General features: G+C 52.2%; 1 protein-coding gene and 1 pseudogene across 19 annotated transcripts; both read right to left on the reverse strand.

Annotated features, from left to right (window-relative positions):
* Window positions 1-1,105: 1,105 nt before the first annotated feature.
* Window positions 1,106-14,107, reverse strand: Dpf1 (double PHD fingers 1). 19 transcript variants are annotated; one of them, XM_020178590.2, is made up of 12 exons: window positions 14,023-14,107; window positions 8,186-8,346; window positions 8,002-8,109; window positions 6,570-6,697; window positions 6,244-6,333; window positions 5,537-5,615; window positions 5,198-5,329; window positions 4,312-4,362; window positions 4,099-4,218; window positions 2,875-2,987; window positions 2,366-2,447; window positions 1,106-2,233 (listed from the first exon to the last, which is right to left on the reverse strand). In XM_020178590.2, the coding sequence occupies exons 1-12, from the start codon at window positions 14,052-14,054 to the stop codon at window positions 2,163-2,165; spliced, it is 1,167 nt and encodes a 388-aa protein (XP_020034179.1). In that variant the 5' UTR covers window positions 14,055-14,107; the 3' UTR covers window positions 1,106-2,162. The 19 variants fall into 19 exon arrangements, with proteins under 19 accessions (XP_020034179.1, XP_073913199.1, XP_073913209.1 ...); XM_074057098.1 differs by having other exon boundaries at window positions 2,366-2,477; XM_074057108.1 differs by lacking the exon at window positions 14,023-14,107 and adding an exon at window positions 9,648-9,782 and having other exon boundaries at window positions 2,366-2,477; window positions 8,186-8,341.
* Window positions 14,108-17,138: 3,031 nt separating this feature from the next.
* On the reverse strand, window positions 17,139-23,679 carry LOC109695842 (WASH complex subunit 3 pseudogene; annotated as a pseudogene).
* Window positions 23,680-25,547: the final 1,868 nt, after the last annotated feature.

Here is a 25,547-nt window from a genome sequence, read left to right on the forward strand (position 1 = left end):
ACCCCACAACTCACCCTCGCGCCAGCCCCTGATCGCGCCCGGCCGTCCCTTCCCCATCTTGCCCCAGTTTTCCCCGCCAGGCTCAGGCCCTCCCCCACCTCTCACTCGGCTCCCATCCCACTTACTGCCTCCAGATTTTTCTGTTGGTCCCTAAATTTCCTCCCCCAAAAGCCCAAGTCCTCCTCCTCATCTCTGTGTCATTTGCCTCTAGACTGCCTGTCCCTGGATCTTCACCATCTTCCCCACACGGGCCTCCCTTATCCCTTTTCCTCCCTCCTGACTGGTTTCCAGGTGCTCTGCCTCCCCAGTCCGCGGCTCTCTCTCATCCTGCTCCCTTTTCCCTAACTCTGCCTCTCTCTCTTAACCACTGTGGACTTCCTCCTCCTCTGTCTGTCCCCAGCCTGGCTGCACCTTTTTTTATTACTGTTATTTTCTCTCTCCCACTAATCCCCATCTCTGTGCCCTTCGTCTTCCCTGGCTCTCTGCCCCAGGAATTCATGTGGCTCTTTTGCTGTGGCTCTCGCCTGCTCTGCCCTTTTCTGATTCTGTCAGTAAATTTGTGACTTTCGTAGTCTTTCTCCTGATCTGTGCCCTGGTTCTCCCTCACCGACCCCTCCCCCCCCCACACACACACCCAAATCTCAGTCTGTCTAAAGTCTGTGTCACGTATTTCCTCCTGCCCTGCTCTGCCATCTTTCTCTCCTTCCCCTTTCCCTGACACTCCTGCCATATCCAGGTGAGGCTTGGCCTTGGGGTGCCACCTCCAGACACCCACCCCTCCCCACCATAGCCAGGGAGGGGCTATGTCTATCTCTTCATCCCTCCCTTCCCCCCAGTCCTCACTGCTACCTCCCTTAGTCTCCCACTGCAGCTGCAGAAGTCCGTTGCCCGGGCAACCACAGCTGGCTGGGCGGGAGCCCCCTCCACCCCATCCCCCTCTTCTTTCCGGCAAGGCTGGGAGGAGCTGGGACAAAGCCAGAGGGAGGTGGGGTGTAGGGGCCAGAAGGAGGTAGCCAAGGTGGGGGCCAGCCCAATGTCATCTCCCCAAGGAGGCCCCAGCTCCCCTTCTTGGTGATGCCCCAAACCAGGCTGGCAGTCATGGGCAGAGGGGTCAGGCCCAGTTTAATACACAGAACAAGTTAATTCACAGCAGAGGCAGGCAATAAAGGAGACTCGATTACAAGGGGGTGGGTGCAATGCGGGATGGGGGAGATCCCCCAGACCTTCACCTTCCCCACTTGCAGTCTCAATTTCCCTTTTTTTAAAACCCGAACAACAAACACACACAACCACAAGAAACAACCACACCCCCTCGCTACCCCTAAAATGGCCAGCGAAGGGGAGCAGGGGGCAGCCCGGCCTGGCCGGGTGGGAAGAGGGCCGGGAAGGAGGAAAACGGAGTCCATTGCAGAGTCTGTGCTTCTCACTCCAGCGGGCGCTGGCAGGGGCCCACCTGGCCCCACCGGCCTCCCTGGCCACCCGCCTGCCTGGCAGGCACCGGGTGGGCACAGGGCAGGGCTGTCAGGGAGGGGCAGGAAGAGTTCAAAACCATGGTTCACATCATGCAGTATCCACGTGGGCACCAGGAGGGGGCAAGGGGTGGACACCATGCCCACTGGCCCTGGGCAGGAGGGGGAATGGTACCCACCTCAGGCAGGGAGGTGGGACAGCTGCAACTCCAAAAATGGGGTGGGGGGAGGGGTGCCAGGCAGGAAGCTGGCAGAGATGGGTGCCCAGCAGACGCTCAGCAGTGCCCCATCCACCCAGCCAGGCCTTATAGGATTCTTTGTATATATTAATTTCTTTTTTTTTTTTTAACTTTTTGTCTTTTTCTTTAGAAAAAGGCTCTGTCCATGCCCCCGGCTGGCATCCACTACCCCCCCGTGCCCGCCCAGAGGCGGGGTATGGCTTTGAGGGGAGCAGAAGCCCCTGGTGCCCATTTGCCAAGGGATGGGAAGGGGAGGAAGGGCGGGAGGAAGAGGGCCGTGCTGGACCCTCCCGCCCGCAGGGCCAACATTCCACTTGCAGAGGGGAGGAAGCCCAACCCGCTCTGGGCTTCACCTTCTCTCTCTGCTGGAGACCAGGGTGAGAGAGAGGAGCTTTGAGAGGCAGGAGGGCAAGCACCGCCCGGAGGTCCAGGTCCGGGAGAAGCAGAACCAGGCCTAGGTGAGGGTGATGTAGGCAGAGGCCTTTTCTTTCAAGTGCCGAAGACAGAGGTGACAACTCCAGCTCCCTGAGGATGGAATTAGGCCTAAGTCCAATAAAGGCAGCCCCCACCCTTTCCCACCCAGAGCTCATGGTCTCTGCCACCAGGAAGTCAACTCTCCAACACCCCCCCACACACAGAGCCCACCTCATTTCTCACCTTCTGGGGGCTCCGCCATGGGGGGACTCAGGCAGTACATGTGGTAACCCCGATCGCAGTCGTCACAGAACAGCAGCTGGTCCTGGGGGGTGAGACCCGCCCAGCTGGCACCCTGGGGGCATGGGCACCAGAAACCGGGGTGGGGGGCTGGGGCAGGGGTTAGGTCCGAGGGGCTGGGGAGTGGTCACGTTCGAGAGTAGACTTTGAGCAGGCCTGTATCATGGACTCTGCCTGGCCAAGCACACAGCCCTGCGGACAGTCCAGGGCAATGTAACATTAAGTAGCCCTGGAGCAATGGATGTAGTCTGAATACTGGCTCTCCCACTTCGCCAGCAAGGTGACCTCAGGCAGGTCATTCTCCCCCTCTGAGCTCCTGCCTTCTCCGGAAAGTGCGAAGGATAGAAAGTGATAGACTCAATTACTGGACACTAAGAATAACGGGACCGTGTCACTGCTGGCCCCAGGACTCCCAGTGGGGCCAGTGAGGAGGGAGGCAGAGCGGCACTCACGTCATTCTCCGAGGTGCCACACAGGCTGCAGGACTTGCACTCGATGCACTGCCAGCGGTAGGTGCGCACGGCGGCCGTCATGTTCACCGTGAACTGTAAACATGAGGGGTGTCCTGGGGGCCAAGGGGCAGGGACACAGTTAGGGAGGTATCCTCCCCTGGGACAGAAGCAGCTTGGACCCAACCCTGCACACGACACCCAGCAGCTGCGCTGCAGGCAGCAGTGGTACCTTGGCCACCAGTCTCTTACCCAGGCGCCATGGCAACCACACTCTACTCCCCAGAATACCATGGCAACCGCATTCCATTAACCACAGTGCTGTGGCAACCACGTTCTACCACCCACAACACCGCGGCAACCACAGTCTGTTGACCACCGTGCTGAGCCGACCGCATTCCGTTACCCACAGCAGAATGGCTGACCGAGCCTGCTAACCACTGAACACGGTAACCACCTTCTCCCAGCCACGAGGCCTGGCAACCACGTTCCACAACACGGTCCCCACACCTTGCTTCCAGGCGGCCAAGCCATTCCACACGATGCCCCAGCAACCAGACTATTACTAGCAATACTCACAATGTTGATCTGTTAGTCACTCCACTGCCCCAGTGCAAAGACACCTGCAGCCATCGCCTATAGTGCCCAACACCCAACACCCACAGCCACTACCCCAGTACCTGCCAGCCACTGCCCATGGTACCTGCCATCCATGCGACCACATTCAGGGCCTGACACCCATCGCTCCAGTGCCTGACACCTGCAGCCACAACCCACAGAACCTGATCCCAATTTCCACTGCCCATGGTATCTGACACCCACAACCACTGTCCCAGTGCCCTAACAACTACATTCCACATCAAATTGCTACAACCACCATATCTCACCACCCATGCTACTGTGATAACCACAATTCACTACCCACCGTGCCAAAGCAACCCGTCCATCATCTGAGTCCACCACGTGAAACATTCCACTCAGCTCTCCAGCAAGCGCAATGTCACACAGGACCCATTACTCTGTGCCTCAGTTCCCTACCCACAATGCCTTTGCAACCTTCTCACTGCTCTCCATGCCAAGATAAGCATGTCACTATACACAATGCCATGACAATGACAACCCACCACTCCCAGAGCCCCATGGAGCCCACTCAGTTTCCCACAGTTCTCCCCTGAGTCATGGGGCCTCTCACTCTCCAGGTCCTCTCCACCCCAGACCCAGGGTCACCTGATCGCCCACAGTCTGCACAAGAGATGAGGTCCTCGGGACACCCTGTCTTCTTGGAGCCACCCAGGCAGAAGTCACAGTAGCCATTGGGGATGACAGTGCCATCAGGTGCCTTCTTGGCTGAAAGACAGCAGGTGGGGGTCAACTCAGGGCAGGCAGAGCCACCCAGTCAAAGGCTGCTGCGGAGTCAGGAGTGGAGGGAGGCGTCCCTACCTGTGTGTTTCCTTTGTGCCTCGGGGACCCAGGCCAATTCTTTGTAAAACTCTGGGGGTGGGGGACAAAGAGAGGGGCTCTCACCATAGGCAAGGTTCCACCTGCCCCCAGCTTCAGCCCAGGGGTGGGCCCTTGGTGCATGCATGGGAGAGGCGGGAGAGAGAAGCTACCCCAAGCTATGGCTGGTAGCAAAAAGGAGCTGGGGTGGGAAGCAAATAATTCTCACCAGAACACACCAATGAGAATTGTCTTGGGACAAGTGACACATCCTCTTTATTGGGAAAAAACTTGGTAAATAAACACAAGCTTAGGCAGAGCCCTGCCTCCCGCATCCTTGAATGTCTACCAGGCAGCTGCCCTGAGCAAAGCCCTGTCTAGATGACATTTGCCAGGAACCTCTGGCCAGGACAGAGGTGCCAGGGTGTGCAGCAGGTCAGACCTGAGGTCGCTGCCCTGTCCCTCCAAGAAATGGGTAGGAGACAGTTCCCCTCCCCCACCATTCAGCTGTCATGGCATGGGATGAGCATGGGTGGTACCAAAGGCTCCCTGGGCACCAATCCTGCCCCTTGACCAAAACATAGCAGAAAAGGGAGAAAGGGAGGCCCAAGAAGGGAGGGGAGTCATCTATCACCCCCTCCCCAAGCTCTAATTGAAACAATAAATCAGACCCAGAAATATTACGCCCGGCCGGGAGCAAGGGAGAGATGGTTGGTTGCCATGGCAACCCCAGAGCCAGCATCCCCATGGTCGGTGGGGGAGGGAACGACTGAGCTGGAGATTTTCCAGAAATGTCTAATGTGCCCCCACCTCCTTCCCAGCCTCTACCAGGCTCCTGAGCCCCACACCCCTGGGCCCCTCGCCACCCAGACCTGGCCCTTGGGCTCACGTTTGTGGTTGTTTTTCCGGTGGAAGGGCAGGGCGTGGCGCTCGGCATGCTCCTCCCCCTCCTCCTCAGCCAGGTGGGTGTGGGTGTAGTGGTAGCTGAGCCCAGGCCGGTTCTTATACCGCTTCCCACAGACTGGAGGGCGAGTGAGCAGGTGGCTGTCAGCCTCCCCAGCAGCTGCCTCCACCCTGGCCTCCAAGATCACACCACCCCCCTCTGCCCAAGACCTGAGACCCTCCCACCACACACACACCCTGGTCAGGACAGGAGGGAGGGCCTGGAGGGGAGAGGTCTCTGAGTCCCACTCTCTCTCTCTCTTTCCCCCTCTGCAGAAGGACTCACTATCACAGACATACGGCTTGTCTCGGTCCTCCAGGGAAGCGGTGTCCTGGCGTTTCCGGAGACCCCCGATGCCATACGCCTGGGAAGAGAACGGTCAGGAATGAGGGACCCAGAAAACCAAGTTGTCATCATTTGGACTTGAATTTTTTTTTTTTTTTTTTTTTTTGAGACAGGGTCTCACTATGTAGCCCAGGCTGGCTTCGAAGTTCCCTGTCTCAGCCTCCCAAGTACTGGGATTACAGACATAAGCCACCACACCTGGCTTCATCATTTGGACTTGAAAGTTCAATTGCAAAAAAACAAAACGTGGTTTTTTCAGGCAATAGAGCACTTGTCAAGCATGCATAAAGCCCTGGGCTCCCTCCCTAGCATGGCAGAATAATAATAATAACAATAATAATAATAAAAAAGTATAATAATGAAATCTCCACCAAGCAACTGTGTACACTTCCTAGCTGTGGAGCCTGGAACCTCTCTGAGCACAGCTATAAAAATAGTTCTAACCTACATCAGTGTCTGTTTTACAAATGGCTTAATCCACAGGAGCCTGGGTTTCCTAGTCTGTAAAATGGGTATAAACTGCTCACGCCTTCCGACAGTTCTAGGGATTAAATGAGGTCAGTCTTGTGGCAGAGTGTGACCATTAAGCATGCTCAGCAAACAGGGCTCTGTCCCTCAGAGGAGGGGTGACCACTTTGGGGCAATACCTTTCCTTTGGCCCTATTCTTCCTCCTGGGAATGTCATCCTCCAAGTCTTCCACCTCGAGATCATGCGGAAACTCCAGCAATTGCTGTTTCTGGGCCCCAGGAGAAGGGAGATTGGGGGTCAAGAAGGTGGGGGCACTGATCTGCTGCAGGCTGGGGGTAGGAGGGCAAGTCAGGGAGTCTTCCAAGGAGAGGAGGTCTGGGACGATGGAAATTTGGGGCGCCCGAAGGCCCTGGGGAGCTGGGGAGGTTTCAGAACAAGGACATGAAGTGGCAGCAGGCAGCAGGGGTGAGGGGGACTGGCAGCCGGGTGGGGCAGGGGTCCTACCTGACAGTCCATAATGGCCTCCTCCTCTTTCAGCTCCACCTTCTTCTCCCCAGTCTCAGCACATAGCAGAGCCTCCAGGACCGGCCCTTCAGGGAGGCCACCTTCCTTCTTCAGGGGTGCCTCACAGTCTGGGGACAAGCCATGAGGGTGGGAGTCAGGGAGTAGGTTGTCCACAAACTGCCCAGGTTGGGGGACCACAGTCTTTGTGGGAGTGAAAAAGGTTTTCCACACTTGGCCAGCAACCAAAGCAAGGTTTCCACCACACACCCTAGGAAGGATGCCCAGAGCCCGGGGGAAACAAAGCCACACCCTCACATCTACTCGGACATATTCGGGAGGAGGCATGACCAGAACAGTGGATACACCCAGCAACTCTGTGGAACAACACCAGAATCACGATAAACACCTACATCCACATTGGGCGGGGGTAGGGAGGACCCTGGCCAGACCCTAAGATACACCCAGATAAACAGTGCTGGATATGGACACTCAAACAGGACACACATGAAGATGTAGACAGATCATCTGCCACAGTTAGACACAGAACCAGACCCTTGGATACACCTGGATGCATGGGGGAGACACACACAGGTTCTTGGATCTATCCAGAGACACTGCGAACGAGATTGTTAGACCCACAGATATACCTAGACTCATGTGGGGAAGACACGGCTAGGCTCAACAATACACCCAGACACACACAGACACCCCCAGGGATGGATACACAAACATACATGGAGGCAGTCAGACACACACAGGAAGAGACTCCAATACTCCTGGATGTGCATATACATTCAAGAAACCTTAAGTCTGCTCACTCTATGGATCAGCATGCATGTGCAGAAATACACCTAACACACACACAAATGGGAAGAGACTCTCCCAGACACTGAAGCATCTGGACCCTCACAGGAAGAGACAGCCAGCCTCCCTGATGTACCAAGAACCCCCTCCAAGACAGTTGGATAGCTGATGGACTGACCAGACATACACAAAAAGAAATACACCAGGGAACACCTGGACAGAAACACTCTGATACACCTGTCTACAGGTGACAAGCGTTAACAACCAGACACTCTAACATCCAAACACACAGACGCCCTCAAGTACCCATGGAAAGAAATACAGTCAGACACAGATGAATCCCAGTTCACTGGAGAGGAGATGGAAAGAGACCTCATACACTTAGACGTGCCTAACAGGCACCACTGTGTGTCCCACACACCTGGGTACCTGAGACCATGTAGGAGACACAGCCAGAAGCTCCCTGGCTCAGACAAAGCTGTGAAATCTCTGGAATGTGCCCAAGACAGCCAGAGGCAGACAAGCTGCCATGAGACACTCAAGAGGAAGGCCACACTCAGACACTAATTAGCAGGGCAGGGCACTGATGGTCCATAGCAGGACAGGACACAGCTCCCGGGACACCCACCGATCTTGTACTCGCAGGGCCGGAGTCTGGGATCCTCTAGGATGTTGAGTCTCCTCTTCTTCCTCCAACAGCGGGCGGGGTATGTGTAGATCTGTCCTGGGGCCAAACCTGGAGGAGAGGGAGAAGAGCAGTCAGTCTGCGGCGGGGAAGGCGGCCCGCCCCACCTCGCCCTCCCGGCGGGTACCCGGCCCTCGGTGGGTCTTCTCCATCCAGATGTAGCAGTTGTTCTGTGCCACGCCGGTCTGCGAGTCGAGGAAAGGCAGGCGCAGGCTGCGCTCAGCGCACAGGCGCGCGTTGTAGCTGCGGCAGTGCTCGATGGCCTCGCGGTAGAAGTCCTCGCCTAGGCTACGGGGTGGGCGAGCAGCGGGCGGGCAGCTGTCAGCAAGGGCGCCAGCTGGGAGGCCCTGCAACCTCCTCCTCTACCAGGATGGATGGGCGCCTCCCCCTCCCCCGCAAACCCAACCTCACCTCTTCCCTCCCCTCCAGCCCCTTCTGGACCCTGGGCGGATGGGGGAGGGGACCCCACCTGGGACTGGGAAGTGGATATTCACGCAGACAAAAAAAAAAAACACCCTGGGACACCTCTATATTCGCACTTATCCAAACACACAACACAAACAAATCACACATGGTCACACGGAATTCACACACAAAGAGACATACCCCAATACTCACAAAGAGAAAAAGACAAATCTCACACACGTGCACACACAAATATCTCCTGAAAAACACAAATATCCTAAGTTACATAGTGTAGCCCATACAAATATCTATGCACAAATATACAGCACATCCAAAAACACACAACATAAACAAATGACCCACAACATGGAAAGAGATCACAACACACACACGCATCCAAAGATACACACAGTTACCCAAATGTCAAAAGACAAGGATTGTGGAAACAAATTACTCACATATGCACTTATAAATGTATCCAAACACACAACACAAACCACATACACAATCTCTGGACACACATACAAAGAAATCACACAAATTCACACAGGTACACACATACACACATTCATAAAGAGACAAAACATACAAACCAAAACCTAAAATACATATCCAAACACACACAAATACACACCTGTAAAACATAGGAACCAGTCAGATCCACCCATAGTCACACAAAAATGTACACGCAAACCTACATAACACAAGACAAATGGTGCATAGTTCCAGAGGACATGTGGACCGAAATATCCAAAGATATGTAGTATAGAATAAAAGAAATCATATACATATCCACACACACACCCAAAAGCAAAAAGCAGAACACAAATAAGTCACACACATACACCCCACGTCCCAAGACAAAGGTAGTACAGACTCCACTCGAGTTTTTACCAAGGCTTCCCGCACTCCCGGGCCATCTCCCAAACCCAGGGGTCGCGGGGCGGGGACATTGACCCCCCCCTCCCCAAAAAGGCCCCTGAGTTGCCCATGCCCTCCGTCCCTCCAAGAGCAGCGCGTCGGACACCATTCTTGCCAAGAGCCACACTCGCACCCCCGCGCAGCCCCGCACTCGGTGACAGCCCCCCTGACACCCCAGCGGCCCCACCCCCGGCCGCCACACACACACACACGCCCTCGCGGCCCCGCCCGCGCCTCCCCCGCCTCGCACCGGCCCGCACCACCTCAGGGGGCCGGGGATGACCGTGGCCATCTTGCTCCCCGGGTCCTGCCCCCAGCAGGTCCCCGCCGGGTCGGTCCTCCCAGCGGTCGGGCGGGCGCTGAGGCCGCCCATCCATTCATTCCCGGGGGGCGGGAGCACGCGGGCCGCAGCCAATCAGAGCGGCGGGGCGGGTCGCCCGGGCCATGCCGGGAGTGGTAGTCCCAGGCTGACGGCGGACCCGGGGGATGTTCCGCTCGCTCCCGGGTGCATCCTCGGACCACGTGCACACACGCACACACATATACACACACACATACACAAACACGCCGGGCTTCGCACACTCTCGCACATGGCAGTGTACACATGGTCGCCCTATACTCAGCCTCCCACTCAAACACCGCGCGCACATAGCTACACCGCAAACACTACTACCAAGACACCAGACACCATACAGATGCGCACCCACACTGCTCACTAACGATCCGGCTTCACTGACAGCACCCTTCTCCCCCCCGCCCCACGCTCCCAACGCCAGAGACCACGACCCTGTCCCAGAGCTGTCTCTCAGTCACCCGCTCTGCTCAGCTCCTTCCACAGGCCTGACAGTATCACTGGTGAGACACTAACCACAAACACCTTCTGGGTTCTAATCCTAGCTCTGTCATCTGTTGATATGGGACCATGGACAAATGACCTAACCTTTCCGGGCCTCAGTTTTCTTATCTTTGAAATAAGGATGGTGCCTCATTGGATTGTTGCAAGGATTAAACTACAGAACAGCGTACTGTAGCTCATGCTTGTAATCCTAGCTACTCAAGTGACAGAGATCAGGAGGATCACGGTTCAAGGCCAGCCTAGGCAAAAAGTTAGCAAGACCCCATTTCAATTAATAAAAGCTGGCATAGGGGGTGACTACCTGTCATTCCAGCTACATCAGAAGCATAAATAGGAGGATCCCAGTCCAGGCATAAAAGAGACCCTTTTTGAAAAATAATTAAGTCAAGCCAGACACTGGTGGCTCACACTTGTAATCCTTGCTAATGGAGAGGCTGAGATAGGGAGAATCATGGTTCAAAGCCATTCCAGGCAGGGAGTTCATAAGACCCCATTTCAATCAAGAGGTGGGCATGCTAGTACATGTCTGTCATCCCTAGCTATGGGAGAGGGTATGATCCAGAAGATCAGGGTTCCAGGCCAGCCCAGACAAAAGCAAAAGCCTAGCTCCAAAATAACCAGAGCAAGTGTGAAGCTCTGAGTTCAAACCCAAGTACCACAAAAATAAATAAATAAATAAAGAGAGCAAAAAGGGCTGGAGGCAAGGCTCAAGTGGTACAGCACCTGCCTCATCAGTACAAGGCCCTGAGTTCAAATCCCAGAACTGCCAAATCCAGGTAAAGTGTTTTAAAGGGTACCTGGCAGGAACTGGGGAGTGCAGCTAAGTAGTAAACCAAGAATTCAAGAGGCTCTGGGTTCAATCCCCAGCCCCAAATAACTAAGTAAATAGTACCTGACAGATAGTAAGTGCTCAATAAATTCATTTATTCCACAGAGTGGATCTATACAAACAGTACCTGATAGGTACTAAGATATAGTGATATCATTATTTTTTTTAAATGCCTGCTTACAGTAGATGCCAAATAAATGTTTGTGGAATGAATACTGAGCACCATGTGCTTGGCACAGTTATCTCCAGAGTGAAACTATGATCCCATTTTCCAGGTGAGGAATGTGAGGAAAAGAAGTGACCTCCTTTTCTCTCCATCATTCATACAGACTTTAATCCCCAGAGAATAGGCAGACCTACTGAGTCTCTCTCTCTCTCTCTCTCTCTCTCACACACACACACACACCCCTTAAGTCAGTGCTCTGACTTAAGCGGCTGCTGAATTTCACACATCCACAAATACAGCCTTGTCCACCAGGGGGCGCTCCAGCAGACAGACCAGCTATGCTTATCCTTTTGAGAGAACCACTTCAGGCATCCCACATTCATTGTCACTTCTACACACACAACCTCTAGACTTAGACCCCTTCCACGCCTGAACCATCTAACCCATCGAAGGTCTTGGTCTGTCACTCCCCTAAGGTGGGTGTTGAATTCCCTTCCAGCCCGGAGTGGTGACACTCTGCTCTCCACCTTACCTACCATAAGTCCTGCCCCCAGACAACAGGGCTTAGCTGGGAGGGTCCCTTTGCCACCCTCCTCTCACCTCCACCACCCTTCAGATCCACAATGCACCCTCCTCCACTTGTTCCCCCACCTCCGCTCAGACCCTCTGACTCAATCCTGATGGATCCTGGAACCTCTTGGCAATTCCATCAAGCTGAGCCTAAGTGTAGGCATTCCATCACCTCCCCAGAACAGACTGCCACTCCCTTTCCTTGCCCCCTCACCTTCACAGGTCCCTCTCCTATGAACTTGACCTCTCCCTGCCCAGATGACCCTCCTGCTCCCTCCATGCCCTGTGTGCTGGCATAGAAGAAATCACTACTGATTAATCAATATTTACAGTACCATTAATAGTTACTATTTTTGCTCAGGATCAGGCTCTGCAAAGTGTTTTACAAAGCCTCACTATGGACCCATGAGGTAATAAGAACTGTAATTCTCCCCAGTGCACAGATGGTAATACTGAGGCTCAAAGGGGAGAATTAATGGCTCAAGACAAGCTGTGGCAGGCAAAATTCCTTTGGGTTTTGGCTCCACACTCCTATCCCCAAGGGGATTTGACCCTGGCATTCTTTAAGAGTAGGTGAGTCCCCACCTTCACCCTTGTGGACCCCTTGGACAGTGAGGCAAGGAGAGGCACTGACCCTCTGAGGAACTCACTAGCTGACCAGGCTCCTGCAGGGGACATGCCACACCTCCAAGAGGTCTGGGCAGGGTCACACTGAGAGCCTGGTTGCCTGTGGACACATTAACTTGCACAGGATTCCTGATCCCCTAGGCTTGAGGGTATCCCCCACAGGAGAGATGTCTGTGTGTATGACTTCAGGTGACAGGGAATCAGAAGAGAAATCATGGTCACCCACTTTCTCACACTGATACAGGCCCCAGACACTAGCTCCCTGCCCTCTGCTCACAAAAAGGCCAGGAGTGTAGGCGCTTGCCTGCAAGTCCTCGCCCCCTACCCTACTCTCCCAACTCCCACCCCCTCCCACCCCTTAAAATCAGAAGCGACTGGGGTCCTTTGGCTCAAACACAGTCTTTCTCATGGGTGGATGGGTGGGTGGGTGATGGAGGGGCGCCCTCTCCCGGCCCCCCGACCATCCCCAGCACTTGATGCTCAAGGTCAAGGCTGCTAGCGCACAGAGTGGGGGGAAAGGGGGAGGTCGCCCTGGCCTCTTTGTGCGGCGCTGAGGGCGCTTGCCCTCCTCCGCCTCCTCCCGGGAGGAAGGAGGGGGAGGGGACTGCCATGCTTGCCTGCCGGGAGAGAGGGCGGGAGCGGCTGTGCGCCTGTCACTCGGAGCCCGCTGTCACCGCCAGGGAAACGGGGGTGGGGAGCGCTGGGACCAGGGAGTCCGGGGTCCCAAAGAGGGAGCGAGGGAGGAACATGGAGAGGGGTGGCAAGGAGAGAGGAGGGTCGGGAGAGGCTAGCCTCGAACCCAGGCGTCCCGGTTCCCAGCTACCGGGCCAGGAGTCAGCCAGCATTCGGAGGCGAATCGCGGACGGGGAGCTAGGGAGGGAATCCCTGGAGACTGAGGGCGCTCCCGGCACCCCCTCCCGAGGACTGGTCCCCAAGGGATAGGAGGTGCTCCCGGTAAATGTGTATGGGCGGAGACAGAGAGGGACGCCACGGTCCGAGCTGACCGAGGCGTCAGGTCTTCTAGGTCCTGGAGACCCAGGGAGGAAAAAGGGGAGACAGCCAAAAGGGTTCAGCAGGGGACCCCGAGGTCTCCGCTCCCACCCTGCGGCTGCGCGAGCCGGGGTCCTCAGAGAAAGAAGGGGAAAAGAGGGACAGGAGCTTTGATGAGGGCAAAGAGGATGATGGAAACCCTGGAGACCAAGGTCCGGACTTGGGTGTTGTTGCCTTCTGCCCCCGTCGGGAGGCCCGCACCCCCAAATCACTGAGGAGCAGAGATGGAGGAGGAGAGGGAAGCCCCTACCCCCACTCTGGGTGGGGAAACAGCCTCCGCCACCCCCTAGCCCGCGCCACATTCCTTCACTGACAGCGACAAAGAAGAGGCGCCCCCGCGACCATGGAAAGGCTCCCTTTTCTAACCCCAGGGGACGACAGGAGGTGGCCGGCCCCCGGGGGGCGTGGGGGCGCACGGGAGACCCCCCACTCAACTACCAGCCGCACTCTGCGTCCCCCTCTCCAGCCCCAGGGAGGGCGGGGGAAGGGCTCCTGGAGGAGGGGGTCTGGACGGGGGGCGGGGACGGCGGGGACACTCACGACTTGAGCGGGTTCTGAATGGCGGTAGCCATGGCCCGCTCGGCTGGGCCGCCTCCGGCCCGGGGCGCCGCTGCCGCCGCGCGCGGGCCCAGCCCGGCCTGCGCCGCCCGCTCTGCCGCCCAGCGCGCTACGATTTCATTCATTCTTGGGGCTGCGGCGCGAGCTGAGCGGGGCGGGCCGGGGGCGGGGCTCAGCCAATCCCCGCGCCTCCCGGCGCACGACGGGACGTGGAGTCTAGGGGCGCGCGGCGGCGCCCGAGGGCGCCCCTGCCGGGACTACACGTCCCAGGGGGCGTCGGGAGGACCGCGAGCCCATTGGCTGCCGGGGATACAGGGCTGGGCTGGGCTCCCCCAGAGCATCTTTCCCTGTCTCCCCGAGGGTGCTCCATTCCCAGCTGGGGCGTTCTCCACCCTTCCAGCACCGGGGGCGTGGGAGCAGGTGGTCCCAGCTTCTGGGTCTCCCCAGGGTATGTGGATGACCCCAGGGTCTGTGTGTATTCTTGTCTCTGCCTGCTTGTCTGGTTGTCTCTGACGTGTAAGGCAGCCCTCGAACAAGCACAGGGGTTAATCAATGCCTTTGTTCACTTATTGAGTGCCTGCGATGTGCCAGGCACTCTTCTTGACTCTAGGTATATAGCAATGACCAAGACAAAGTCACTGCTCTCACAAAGTTGATATTCTAAGCCAGGAATGGTGGCACATGCCTATGAATCTCAGCACTCAGGAGACAGAGACAGGAGGACCAAAAGTTCATGGCCAGCCTGGCTACATCGCAAGACCCTGTGTCAGAAAAAGGATAAATGGAGATATAATTAGATAAAATCATTTCAGAGAATTATAAATGCTATAAAGAAAATAAAAGATTCATTTGAAGGAACGTCTTCTCTGATGAGTGACATTTGAGCTGAGACCTGAGAAGTTGCCAGTCCTGCACTATCTAGCAAGTTTAGACACAGAGATCATCACCTACAAAGGCCATGGGGTGGAAGGGCAGGATAGATGAGGAGACAGGGAAATCATATTTTTTCTTGGCAGTACTAGAGCTTGAACTCGGGGCTTTGTGCTTGCTAGGCAGGTGTCTACCACTTGAACCATGCCTCCAACCCATATAATTTATTATTTTAAATGAATATTAAAAGGACCAGAAAGTCAAAACTGAAAAACCACCGCTGCTAGCTCTCTCCCATACCTTTTACATGTTAAGTTAAAAGAATAGGTTGGGGTGGCTCAAGGATAGAGCATCTTCCTTGTAAGCTGGAAGCCCTGGGTTCAAACCCCAGTACTGAGAAAAAAAAGAAGAAGGAGGGAAGGGTTAAAATAAGGAAATATAGAGACATAAAGGAGCTATCTGCCTTCCCTTTGAGATGTTAAGAAGTTGCAACCTAAAGTCAAATTAAAAAAAAGAAGTTGCAACCTATTCCAGTAATGAATAAAGACACAAAAATCTGACAAAGGGAAGTCCAAAAATTCACCTATTCTCCCTGTGTTTTGGGTAGGCCTAAATCATATCTTCATGTTTTTGTTTTCACTTTTTTGTTATTGTTGTTTTTCCCCAACTTAGTGTATTCTCCCAGCTCAAAGTAGAAAGACCACAGTCTTTTTTTTTTTTTTTTTTTTGCTGTTCTGCGGCTTGAACTCAGAGCCTACACCTTGAGCCACTCCAAGGTGTGGCTTTCAAGATAGGGTCTCGAGAATTATTTGTCCCAGCTGGCTTCAAACTGCAATCCTCCTGATCTCTGCCTCCTGAATAGGTAGAATTACAGGCATGAGTCACCAGTGCCCAGCTCATTTTGAGTCTTTCCTCTTATTTCCTGCATGGGTCAAGGAAATGTTTCTTTCTATTTTTTTCCCCACTTCTCTCTACTTTATTCTGTTATACTAAAATAAATCCTTGCTAAAACTTCCCACCCTGTGAGACTCCTTGTTGTGAGATGCCTTGAAATGTTTTTCACATGGATCTCAAGAACCTGTGATTTTGTGTGGAAACTGGGAAGCTGAGGGAACCCCCTCACCCTTCATCCAATGACAAAAATAAGCTCAGCATAGTTAAAGGTCAGTAACGATGCGAATGTAACTGGAGAAGAGGGAGAGAGCAAGGACCAGATCACCTAGCATCTTCTGGGCCACAATAAAGAAAACGGATCTTGCCAGGCATCTGCAATTCTAACTACTTGGGAGGTTGAGATCAGGAAGATTTTGGTTTGAGGCCAGCCTGGGCAAATACTTTGTGAGACCCTACCTCCAAAATAAACAGAGCAAAATGGACTGGAGGCGTGCCTCAAGTGGTAGAACACCTGCTTTGCAAGTGCAAAGCCCTAAGTTCAAACCCCAGTCCCACCCAAGAAAAGAAAGAAAATAGGTTTTGATATAAATACAATCATCCTGACTTTTCTGTTTCACAAGCACACCACGCTCATCAGCAAATCCTGTTATCTCTTATTTCACAGAATAGATTCAGGATCCTCCCATTTTCCATCCTTCATGACCTCCACCCTTGTCATGTCCTTCCTAGTTGCCTACCTGGGCTGCCCCAGCAGCTGTGACATTGTTCTTCCTCCCTGGCCCCCAAGTCTGATCCCATGGCAGCTGTGTAAAATATATTACTACCAAACCACTCTGGCTCAAACCTCCAGTGCCGCCTTCTACTGTTAGAACACTTAACTGTGTCCTTCAAGGCCCTCCTCCATCCTCCTTCCCCAACCCCTGTGACATTTCTTTTTCTTTTTTTTCTTTTTAGGTTATAAATGCTTTATTTTTTTTTCAAAAGAGATAAAGGTAGGTGGTAGATGTGTGGCCATGTGATGTTTTTATGACAAAGAGAGGGCAGCTCTTTCACATAATGTAAGTACCCTTCCACATGTACATTAATCCTCATCAAAATTCAACTTAGCCAGACACCAGGAGCTCACACCTGTAATCCCAGCTACTCAGGAGGCAGAGATCAGGAGGATGGAGGTTTGAAGCCAGCCCAGGCAAATAGTTTGCAAAACTCTATCTTGAAAACACCCAACACAAAAAAAGGACTGGTGGAGTGGCTCAAGTGGTACAGTGCCTGCCTAGCAAGCATGAGACCCTGAGCTCAAACCCCAGCACCTCCCAAAAAGAAAAAAAATCAGCTCAGTCACTAAAAGCAGATTCACTATCTGAACTTTTTTCTACAGTTTTTTTCACTTTCACCAGTCAGGCACTGGAGCATTTGGCCTCTCAAAAAGATCTGGATGTAATCCTTCGGATAGCATCTTGTTTTTTATTTCCATCACTGGAACACTCACTTGAGCCATTTTGAGATAGCTGGTATTCTTGGATACTTAGCTACAGTTAAGATATTTTCTGATGACACTTCACTTTCCTATGGTCCAGAGTTGTGTACTGTTCTGTGATTGCTCTGAAGTGGCTTCAGAATGTGATCCATTTGTGATACTAGTGACACTTTTTAAAGGAGATACTTCAAACATGACATTATCTAGGCCTGGCATAGAAGACAACTTTGCATTCAAAATATTGAGAGTGGTTTCAATTTGTTGGCTATGAAGAGAAAGTTCTGCCTGTTTCTCCTTATGAACTGTAGAAAAATGGATGAGGAATGTACAATGTGCACCATAAATTGGTTTAGAAATGCCACTGTTCACTGGGCACAGGTGGCTCACACCTGTAATCCTAGTTACTCAGGAGGCAGATATCAGGAGGACTGTGGTTCGAAGTCAGCCCAAGCAAATAGTCTGTGAGACCCTATCTTGAAAAAAACCCTTCACAAAAAACGGCCTGGCAGAGTGACTCAGGTGCTAAAGCACCTGACCTACCCAGCCATGAAACCCGAGTTCAAACCCCAAGACTGCAACAAAAAAAAAAAGCTCTTCACAAAAAAGGGCTGGTGGACTGGCTCAAGGTATAGGCCCTGAGTTCAAAATCCAGTACCACACATCTCTTGACCGCTTTTCCCTCCTCTTACTTTGCTTCAGCCACACTGACCTCTGCCCTGTTCCTAAAACATTCTGAAACCAGAATTTTGGATCCCAGTCCCAAACTCCTGGGCTTCCATATGCCAAGTCCAGCTACTCGCTCTTATACACCAAATAAAGAGGCATGGTGAAGGCAAAGGAAGATTTATTACACAGCACAGGCAGCCATGAGAAGAGGCAAAGAAGGAAGCACTTCAGCCCGTCTTCAGCCATCTTCAAGACACAGACAGGAGCCTTAGGTTTAAATAGAGAAAGAACCGGGGCGGGGAGAATGGGGTGTATAATTAAATGGTCCTGATCAAAGTGTGCCCTGATTGATTACTAACTCAGTTCTGTTCTCCTGGGCTTTGGAGAAGTTGTTATCACTGGCATCTCTTGAGGGAAGCAAGCTGGTTCTTAAGAGATGATGACTCCTGCTCCAGGGTGCAGTCTCATCATTACAGGTAACTGTCCTCATTTGGGGGAAGGAGGTGGTCTGTCCTGCAAGGCCCTGGCTACCCTTAGGAGCAGTTTCGGTCCATGTCACAATGATGTTATGAATCAGTCCTGGCCTTCCCATAGCCCAAGGTGATCCTGCAGAGAGAATGATCTAGAGCAAAGACAAATACAAAATGGAGGCAGGGAGGCCAAGCTTTTCTCCTGCTTCTAGTTAATTTATGGGTCCAAGAAGGAGTCAGTGCTCTTCAGCAAAAGCAATTTAAGCACCTCTTACAATTCTAGTTCTGCTTCAGCCACAGAACCTTGCCTGTTCCCTCTGCCTAAAGTCCCCTCCCACGATGCCTGCATGAGTTCATTCCTTTGTTCATTCATGTCCCTCATTAAATGTCACCTCCTGGGCTTGGGTGTGGGTAGCTCCAGTGGTAGAGTGTTTACTTAGCATATGCAAGGCCCTGAGGTCAATCTCCAGCACCACAAAGACTAATGAAATAAATAAATAAGGCCAAGTCTGGAAGCTACTGGGGTGGCAGAAATCAGGATCTCAGTGTAAGACAAAAATTCAAGACCCTAAAAAAGCCAGGCGCAGGTGGCTCACGCCTGTAATCCTAGCTACTCAGGAGGCAGAGATCAGGAGGATGGAGGTTCGAAGCCAGCCCAGGCAAATAGTTCATGAGACCCTATCTTGAAAAAAAACATCACAAAAGGAGTGGCTCAAGGTTTAGGCCCTGAGTTCAAACACCAGTAAGGCAAAAAAAAAAAAAAAAAAAGATGAGTTGGGTTTGATTCCTAGGGTTTAAGCTTGATCTAATTTGCATTTTAGAAAGATTTCTGTGGCTGGGGAGAGACTGTGGAACAGGCTGCTTCCATGCTCCAGGTGGAATGACAGGAGCAGGAGAGAATGAAAAGTAGCAGAATGGAACGGGACAGGCTTAAGGGATGACCACAAAACAACAGAAATATGAACTGGATGTGGTGGGACACACATGTGATCCCAGCGATAACAAGGCAGAGGCCAGCCTGGGCTACATAGTGTGACCCTGTCTTTAATAAAACAAAAACAAAACAAACAAGAAAACTCCAGAAATGTATTTTCTCACACTTTGAGAAACCACAATTCAAAATCTTATCATTGGACCCAAAGTCAAGGTGTTGGTTGGCCCACATGGCCTCTGCAGGCTCTAGGGCAGAATCCATTCCTTGCCTCCTCTGGTGTGGTGGCTGCAGCATTCCTTGGCTAGTGGCCACATCACCCAGTCTTCAAGGCCAGCATCTTCAAGTCTTTCTGCCAGCTTCCATATTGCTTTCTCTGACCTTTTTTTTGGCGATTCTGGGGCTGGAATTCAGAGCCTCCACCTTGAGCTACTCGACCAGCCCTTTTTCTTGTGGTGGTTTTTTGCAAGATAGGGTCTTGGGAATTATTTGCCTGGGCTGGTTTCAAACTTCGATCCTCCTGATCGCTGCCTCCTCAGTAGTTAGGATTCCAAGCATGACCCACCAGCGTCCAGCTTCCTCTGACTTCTGTCAAGCCCCTCTTAGATGAGCACTTGTGCCTTTGAGTGGAAATCCCAGGACAGTCTCCAAGCTCCTTCAGTTTTCCTCAACTGCACACTCTTTTTCCTTCTGTGGAATTAGGATCTGGTGTCTTCAGGGCTGTGTTGTAATCACCTTAGCAGAATGCACAGGACCAATGGTTGAAGAATTCACAGAGCAGGAAGGGAAGTCTTTGATGTGTTGAGGGCCACTCAATGCTCTGTGGCCCAAGCAGCTGGAGGGACAGGGTGCCATTCTTTGGGCTGGGGCTATCTGTTGGGTGGAGGACAGGCTGGGGAGAGACCAGGAGTTTAGTTTCAAATGTAGTGAGTTCAATACATGCATCAGACATCCATGTGTGGATGTGAGGTTTGTCTGGAGGTCAAGGGCAAGGTGAAGCTAGAGAGAGATGTCTGGGAGCCCTGGATCACTGATGGATCATAAAGGCTGGATTGAGCTCTCCAAGGAAGATAGAACCAGGGATGGAGACCTGGGCTGCCTGTCACTGACAGGCAGGGAGATGAAAGAAACCAGCCAGGGGACAGAGAGGGAAAACAGGTCGCATGGCAGAGCCTCAGGCAGAAGCCTGTGCCCCATATACCAGGAGCTGGGGTGCAACTCAGTGGCAGAGCCCTCCTCCAGCATGCTTCAAGCCCTGGCTTCCATAAGGAGATGTGACTAAGGTCTACCACATGGGGACCCTGATATCCCTGGGGAGGGCAGGGGCGGAGTGCATGCCTTTGGCTGGAGGGGTGTAAGAGAGAATTGCCTGCTCCCTTGCTAAAAACAGGTAGAGTGCATGCTTAGCAAGTGCAAGGCCCTGAGTTCAAACCCCAGTACCACCAGGAAAAAAAAGTAAAGGAATCTTGAACTCTAAACCAGGCACCAGTGGCTCACACCTGTAATCCTAGTTACTCAGGAGGCAGAGATCAGGAGGATTGAGGTTTGAAGCCAGCCCCAAATAGTTCATGAGACCCTATCTAGAAAAAAAAAAAAATCACAAAAAAAGGGCCTCAAGCAAGCGTGAGGCCCTGAGTTCAAATTCCAGTGCTGCCAAAAAAAAAATCCCTTAGGGTAGTGAGAGATATATCAGTGTCCTGGGGTTACCATAACAAAGCCTGAGTGGCTTTAAACAACACAAATGTAAGCCGGGTGCGGTGGTGCCCACCTGTAATCCCAGCCCTTGGGAGCTGAGGCAGGAGGCTCTCAGGCCAGCCTGGGGTACACAGGGAGATCTTGTCTCAAAAACAATGAATGTGATTAAAATAGAAATGCATTCTCTCACAGTGCTGGGCCAGAAGCCTGATGTCGGGGTGTCTGCCAGGCCGTGCTCTCTCCAAAGTGTGCAGGGAAGGTGACTTCTTCACTTCTCTCAGCTTCTAAGAGCACCAATCTCTGCCTCCGACCACCTTGTCACAAGGACACCAGCCATGCTGGAAGAGGGGTCCATCCTCCTCCAGAATGACCTCATCTTCCTAGTCACATCTGCACCAGTGGTAGTGAGCCTCGCCATACCAGGGATCTGAATCTGCCAGCGCCTTGAGCTTGGACTTCCAGGGGCAGAAGCAAATGTTTTGTGGCTTAAGCTGGTTTTAGACCAGTGTAGTAGCCTGAGCTGACTAGGACACTTTGGCTACATAACAGCAATATTTGATACATTTACATCACACAGTTCTTTTTTTTTTTTTTTTTGGCGTTACTAGTGTTTGAACTCAGGCCCTGGCAATTGCTAGACAGGCACTATACCACATTCACGCCATTTTTTGCTTTAGTTATTTTTCATGTAGGGTTTGTTTTGCTTTGTTTTGTTTTTCAGCAGTACTGGGGTTTGAACTCAGGGCTTTACACTTTTTTTTTCTTTTTTTATTATTTTTTTTTTCTTTTTAGGGCTTCACACTTGCTAGGCAGGTGCTCTACCACTTAAGCCACTCTACCAGTCCTGTTTTATGTTTGTTTGTTTGTTTGTTTCAGTACTAGGGCTTGAACTCAAGGCACACACCTTGAGCCACTCCACCAGCCCTTTTTTGTGATGGGATTTTTTTGAGATAGGGTCTCATGAACTATTTCCCAGGCTGGCTTCAAACTGCAATCCTCCTGATCTCTGCCCTCTGAGTAGCTAGGATTACAGGTGTGAGCCACCAGCGCCCAGATTCTTCTTTTTTGGAGACAAATTCTCACTATGTAGCCCAGACTGACTTAAACTCCCGATCCTCCTGCCTCAGCCTCTTAGTGCCCAGTCTTATTTGTGTTTTGTTTGTTTGGGGTTTTTTTGGTGGCACTGGGGTTTGAGTTCAGGGCTCATACTTGCTAGCAGGTGCTCTACCACTTGAACCACTCCGCCAGCCCTCACTTTTTTTTTTTTGAAACAAGATCTGGCTACAGAGCCCAGACTGGCCTGGAATTCTAGATCCTTCTACCTGAGTTCTGGGATTACAGACGTGTACCACCACACTTAACTGTCCCTTTCTTTTTTAATATTGATTTAGCTATTCAAGCACCTTCATTCCTTCATAAGAATTGTACACAGGCTTATTGAGTGTCTGAAAATAAATGTCTATGGAATCCTGATTGACATTTCCTTGAATTCATCCAATGTTTTGGAAAGAAATGATACACGAATAACATGACATCTGCAATCCAGTGGCAAAAAAAAGGCTGAATTTTTCACATTTTATTTTTGTTTCGTTTCTGTGGTATTGGGGCTTGAACTCAGGACTTTATGCCTTCTGGGCAGGTGCTCTACCACTTAAGCCTCTCCACTAGCTCTTTTTTTGTGGGTTTTTTCGAGATAGAGTCTCTTGAACTACTTGCCCGGGCTGGCTTCAAACCTTGATCCTCCTGATCTCTGCCTCCTGAGTAGCTAGGATTACAGGTGTGAGCCACAGGTGCCCAGCCACACTTTCTTCCATATCCTTTATTTTTTTAATTTTTAATTTTTTTGCAGTGCTGGGCATCAAACTCAGGGCTTTGTGCCTGCTAGGCAAGTGCTCTACCATTGAGCGCCACCCCCCAACCCCATATTCTTTATTGGTGTTTAATGTTTTTTTATGTCAAGGCCTTATGCATCCTTGATTAAGTTAACTGTCAGATACTTCTTGAGGAAGCGCAACTTAAAAAATTATGTTTTAATTGATTACTAGTGTTTTAGCAACATGACGTTGATTTTTTTTTGTAGGCTGATCTATTAATCTTGAGAAACCCTTGGCTAAGAGCCTTCCTGCCCTCTGTATTAGGAAGGCAAGTATTTCTATAACAATTTAGTCAGTTGTTAGTCAGGTGTGGTAGTGCACATCTGTAATCCCAAACACTCTGGAGGCTGAGGGGGAGGATCCCAGTTCAAGTTCTGCCCAGGCAGATAGTTTCTTCAGTCCCCATCTCCAAAATAACCAAAGCAAAATGGACTGGAGGTGTGGCTCAAGCGGTAGAGCGCCTGCTTTGCAAGCGCGAAGCCTTGACTTCAAATCCCTGTATCACATAAAAATCTTTAAAGATTTTTTTTTCGTTAGTTCCTTTGCTAAGCCTCCAGCCCTCACTCTGCACGAGGGGGCGCTGAGGCCTCGCGTCCGCCCGGGGAAGGTGCAGTGCGGGGGGCGTGGCGCCAGGGGGCGCTGACGGACCAGGTGTCCCCAGTGTGCGGGGCGCTGGGAACTCAGTGATCCTCCAGGCGGGCGAGGAGCCCACGTTGTCAGCGGGGAAGTGCGGACAGACGAGATAAGCTCAGGTCCTTCCATGGTGCAATAAATTCTACGGAAACAATGAATCCGGCCGAGTTCTGGTGGTTCATGTCCTAACTACTGGAGAGGCTGAGATCGGGAGGACCGCAGGTTCGAGGTCAGCCTGAGCAAATAGTTCATGAGACCCCCCCCCCCCCGCATCTCCATAATAACCAGAGCAAGATGGCCTGGAGATGTGACTCAAGCCATAGAGTGCCTGCTTTGCAAGTGTGAAGCTCTGAGTTCAAACCCCAGTCCCACCATAAGAGCTCAAAGGCACCTCTGAGGGGTGACACAGGTGACAGGGACAGAGTATGGAAGGAAAGACCTTGCTGTGTGGGGGTCCGGGTCAGGCAGGGTTTGCCTTAAGCACTTTGTGGATACCAAAAGAGGGGCTAGTACCTGGAGTGACACTTGCCGGTATTTGCAGAAGGAGATACTGGGATACCAAGACATCAATAAAAATCCTTGCAGGAAAGAGGAACCAGAAGGTGGTAGATGGAGACTAGGGGGTTGGCTGGGTGAGAAAGTCATCAGGCTGCCAGGTGGGAGGCCAGCCGTGGGCAGGTGTGTGGCTACTTACGAGGGTGGCAGGCCCCTCAACCCTGTGTCCACTGGAGCTTGGAAGAGAGCCTGTGATTCCAAGAGTAACACTGGATTGTCGGAGCTTCTGGTCACCCTCTTTCCACAATGACAAGGTGGACAGCAATGTTTAGTATATGCCTGCCCCTAATCTATGCTCTCTCCTTTGAAACCCCCACAACCCCAGGGGGCTCATTTCACAGAAATGGACACAGAGAGATTACGTGAATTGCTGAAGGTCACACAGCTAACAAAAAGTAGGACAGATGGCATTTGAATCCAGGCGGAAAGCCTCCTTTATTTGAGACAGGGTCAGTCCTGCTGTGTATTGCAGGCTGGTTGGGAACTCATCCTCTTTCCTCTGCCTCCTGAGTGCTCTTAACCACAAGGCCTTCCCGATCCTTTTGCTGTATTCTGGTGCTCAGCTTTAGATAGGATTATCTCTGAAGGTTGTGAGCAGTCACCCACACCTTGGTATGAATTAGTTGACCTCTTCCCACCACTAAAAATAACCACTGCTATGGCTTCTGGGGCACCGCAGCAGAGGAGTTAAATAGTTGGGCTCTGGAGTCATGTCTGGAATTGAAGTCCAGTGCCACTGTTTCCCAGCTATGTGACATTGGGCATCACTAATCTGGGATTCAGTTTCCTCATCCTTCAAGTTCCCATTTGCCAACTGAGGAAACTGAGAGGTTCAACACACAGCACGTCCAGGACTTGAACTTGGGTTCTGAGCACTTGCCGCACCCCACAACCATGAGGAACCAAAAACAGGTTCCATGAGAGGGAAGTAGAAAGTTCTCTGGCTGAAGCAGGGGCTTCTGGGACACCAGCCAAGGTGACCGTGACCAGGGGTGACATAAACACCCTCCAGGTTGCACCCCACATCTGCGCCTGGGGAAGGGGGAGTCCCATCCACGCGGGGCAGCAAGGCCAGAACAACCCCCAGATGCTCCTCTTCTTTGTGGGCCCCTGATTCTGGTGGGGAGCGGGGGAGGGAAACCTCAGTCAGTAGAGGTGGGGGAGGTACATTTTCTGGCCCTGTCCCAGGGCCTCAGCCCGGCTGCAATGCATCCCAACTCCTGACCACAGACAGCTGGAGCCACCAGCACAACCACAGTGGGTGTTAAAATGTATTAAGTGGCCACTACCCACTTCTGAGACTCCCTTCCCTCCTCCGGGACCCCCCCACCCAGTTCTCCTCACACCTTGGCATGGAAGAATTAACTCCTGCTAACTAGGAGACTTCCCTTACTAGTTCTGGGGACACTGTCCATTCTGAATGGAAAAGGACCCTGCTGATG

The sequence above is a fragment of the Castor canadensis genome, chromosome 16, assembly GCF_047511655.1.
Source record: "Castor canadensis chromosome 16, mCasCan1.hap1v2, whole genome shotgun sequence".
Classification (NCBI taxonomy): Eukaryota; Metazoa; Chordata; class Mammalia; order Rodentia; family Castoridae; genus Castor; species Castor canadensis.

Excerpts from the sequence above, each read along its gene's own strand:
- Dpf1 (XM_020178588.2), bottom strand. The coding sequence starts at position 9,757 with ATGGGCGGCCTCAGCGCCCGCCCGACCGCTGGGAGGACCGACCCGGCG. Across the intron at positions 2,988-4,098 it reads TGCAGACTGTGGGCGATCAG|GACACCCCTCATGTTTACAG; the intron begins GTGACCCTGGGT and ends CTTGGCCCCCAG. Across the intron at positions 2,478-2,874 it reads GTGGCACCTCGGAGAATGAC|GGTGCCAGCTGGGCGGGTCT; the intron begins GTGAGTGCCGCT and ends CCATGCCCCCAG.